This window comes from Lontra canadensis, unplaced genomic scaffold, assembly GCF_010015895.1.
Source record: "Lontra canadensis isolate GAN:19392208 unplaced genomic scaffold, GSC_riverotter_1.0 scaffold29, whole genome shotgun sequence".
Classification (NCBI taxonomy): Eukaryota; Metazoa; Chordata; class Mammalia; order Carnivora; family Mustelidae; genus Lontra; species Lontra canadensis.
Window position 1 is genome coordinate 3368619 of NW_022631023.1, and position 3185 is coordinate 3371803.

Here is a 3185-nt window from a genome sequence, read left to right on the forward strand (position 1 = left end):
GCTCCCGGCCCTGGGGCAACGTGGGAGCCCCTGCCGGAAGCCTTGCCTGCAGGCACGGCCGCTCCGTCTCTGCCCAGTGGCCTATCTCAGCTCCTGTTCCCAACAAAGGACCCGAGGGGTTGGTGCCACAGGGGACAGAGAAAAGCTATTTGCATTTGCTGAGCAAACAGAGAGGACATTATAAAACAGCTGATGGCAGCGGGCGATGCACATTCTGTAGGCGGCCCCGGCGTGCGGCGTGGACATGGGATCTCCAAGCGTCCAGCTCCTGGCCATGCTCCTTGTCCTGGGGCTGTGTGCCCTGGCGGGGGCCCAGAAACCTTGTAAGTGACCTCCCACATGTCCCCCTGTGCAGCCCAGCGTCCTTGACTGGACAACAGAGCATTCGGGCCCATGAGCCGGGAGAAGCTCCAAATGCAATGTGGGTACGCTAGTCCCTTGGCCTTGGTGCGTCTCTGCTCTTGTTTTCCTCAAAGCCACGGGGTGGAATGACGGGCTCACTGGGGTGCAGAAGTAGCTAAAAAGGCATCCCAAGCTCTGCGATGGGGCTGATTGCCCTCGTGCATCCTTCCCTGCCATTGAGGAGGGACTCCCAGGGCTGTGTGAGACCTCCAGAAAGGCCTCCTTCCCAGAAAAGGTCAGGGTGACCACAGGTGCTGGGTGGCCGGCTGGGGAGAGGGGCCGGGGCAGGAGGCCCCCAGGGCATCTGGAACCCACCCTGATTACCTTCCATCTTGACTTTTCTGAGGTCCACGGTCCACCATCTTTCCTGAAGTTTTCTTCTCTTTTTTCTTTTCTTTTCTTTTCTTTTCTTTTCTTTTCTTTTCTTTTCTTTTCTTTTCTTTTCTTTTCTTTTCTTTTCTTTTCTTTTCCTTTCTTTCTTTTCTTTTCTTTTCTTTTCTCTTTTCTTCTCTTCTTTTCTTTTTTTTCTTTTCTCTCTTCTCTTCTTTCTCTTCTTTCTTTCTTCCTTTTCTTTTTTTTAACTAATAATTTCTGCAAAACCCTGTTTGTCCCTCAGGACATTGCATAGTTCAAATCCGGGCGAGATGAGACTTCGTGGTTTCCCCGTGTAGCCGCAGGACCCAGGGAGGGGCCTGAGCGCGCCCCCGAGAGCAGGCAGGGGGCATGTGAGGGGACAGGTTGACAAGGCTCTCTCCGCAGCCCCCTGCCGGTGCTCTCGGATCACAGTGGAAAACAGGAAGAACTGCGGCTTCCCGGGCATCACCCCTGACACGTGCTTCAGCATGGGCTGCTGCTTCGACTCCAAGGTCCCCAATGTCCCCTGGTGTTTCCACCCACTCCCGAAGCAAGGTAACCGGCCAGGGAGCTGCTCCTCTTCCCGCCCCCGCCCCGGCGAGCCAGAAGGGAAGAGACAGCGGCCCCTGGCCCACTGTCCACACCTGGAGCCCCAAGTGTGGTTCAGTTAAGACTTCCGGAACTTTCTTCCGAGAATGAGGTTTACAGCCACGCACGTTCTCTTGGTGGAAGGTCATTCATGCCTAGGTGCGCACAGAAGCAAGTGTGGGTGCGCAGCACACTGTGGGGGTGGGGCTTGGTACCCACGGCCACCAGCGCAGTGGGTCACAGGCTCCCGGGTTCCGAAAGGGGCGAGACAGACAGCTGGCTACTAGGTAGGGCCCTTTCTCTGGTGGAAGCATTGCTGGCTTTCAGGGTGCTCACTGCCCCTTCTCATCAGGGTACGGCGATCACCCATTTTGCAGATGGGAATATCGGGTCCAGAGAGGCGAGCTGAGTTTCCCAAAGCCCCGGAACATGGGGCCTGTGGCATCTGTGCAGATGCACAGGTGACCAGCCCTTAGACGGTCCCTGGGGCTCGTGGTAGAGCAGCCCCTCACGACACAGGGAGGCTGACACCCAGTGGCATCCCCGCGGGTGGGCGGGCAGAGACACCGCTGGTTCTGGAGCTGCCCTCACTGAGAGTCCGAGGTGCTGCTTTCCAGAGTCGGAGCAGTGTGTGATGGAAGTGTCAACCCGGAGGGACTGCGGGTACCCGGGCATCAGCCCCAAGGAATGTGCATCTCGAAAGTGCTGTTTTTCCGACAACATCGTCGACGTGCCCTGGTGTTTCTTCCCTATCCTCGTGGAAGGTAACGTCCTGCAGGACGGCAGCTGAGAGCCTGGGCTGGGGCCCCTGAGCCCATCTCGGGAGAAGGCCGCTCTGAGGGGTTCTCTCCACGGTGACGGCTGCTCTTGGAGGTGCCGTCGTCATTCCCATGGTGGCTTGTGTGACGGCCACAGAGAGCAAGTCACCTTAGGCACATCCCCGGATCCCGGCCCAGCTGGTGGCACTGTCCAAGTGACTGCCAAGCAGCCATGGGTCGTCAGTGCCACTGAATGTCACACGTTGTGCCGGGCGCTGGGGGCAGATGGGGGAACTTCTCCTGTGGGCCTCGCTGGGGACCTGGGAGCATGAGGGACAAGTTCTGCCCACGACGGCCTGCTCAGGGCCACCTCGGGGAGGGGGGGTCTGGTCCTCCCCTCCCCTGTAGCCATAGTGCATCTCCTGACTCTGAGTTGTCAACACCAAGGAAAGCTCCAGCATGTCCCCCAAGATGGGCAGTGTGCCCTTGCCCCTGCCGGACGCTTTCCCTTCCCCGTTTCAGAACATCGGGTGAGCCAAAGAGCTTGGCCTTTGTTTGGACACTTGTGAGCGATTTTTGTGGGACCTAAGGGTCTCTCTGAACAACTGCCAGTTACACCCCTGAGAAGTGCCCCCCCCCAGGAGGGCAGACTCAGGGCCTGTCAGCGCAGACTCCCTCGGCCCCGGACACTGTCACCCACCCGCTGGCATTTCACACTTCTAGATTGCCATTATTAGGAGGAGTCCCTTCCGAGAACCCACCAGGCTCCCCGGGTGTTTGGAAATGAAGATTGCCACCGTGTCTCATGTCTGCAGAGTTCCTGGCTTTCCTTCATCTGCTTTTTATCCTGGTTCAACAGACAGTTTCTTCAAATAAAGAAAACCCTTAAAATCTGCTGAGTTTCCTTTCGGCTTTGTTGACATGGAGGTGGAGAGACGGAGGGAGAGAGGGAGTGTGTGTGTGCGTACAGGTGCGAGTGTGTGAGCGGGGAGGGGAGAACTCATCTAGCAGGTGCGCACCCCTGGAGCAGCGAGAGGGAACGGAGGACCCACGACCACTCCCAACCCAACCATTTGTACAGAA

The 3185-nt window shown here is 57.7% G+C and overlaps 1 protein-coding gene across 1 annotated transcript; it reads left to right on the forward strand.

Moving 5' to 3' along the window:
- The first annotated feature begins 228 nt into the window (after positions 1 to 228).
- Positions 229 to 2891, forward strand: TFF2 (trefoil factor 2). The gene is made up of 4 exons (XM_032865538.1): positions 229 to 323; positions 1162 to 1311; positions 1962 to 2108; positions 2826 to 2891. Exons 1-4 carry the CDS (start codon positions 245 to 247, stop codon positions 2837 to 2839), a joined length of 390 nt encoding a protein of 129 aa, XP_032721429.1. The 5' UTR covers positions 229 to 244; the 3' UTR covers positions 2840 to 2891.
- Positions 2892 to 3185: the final 294 nt, after the last annotated feature.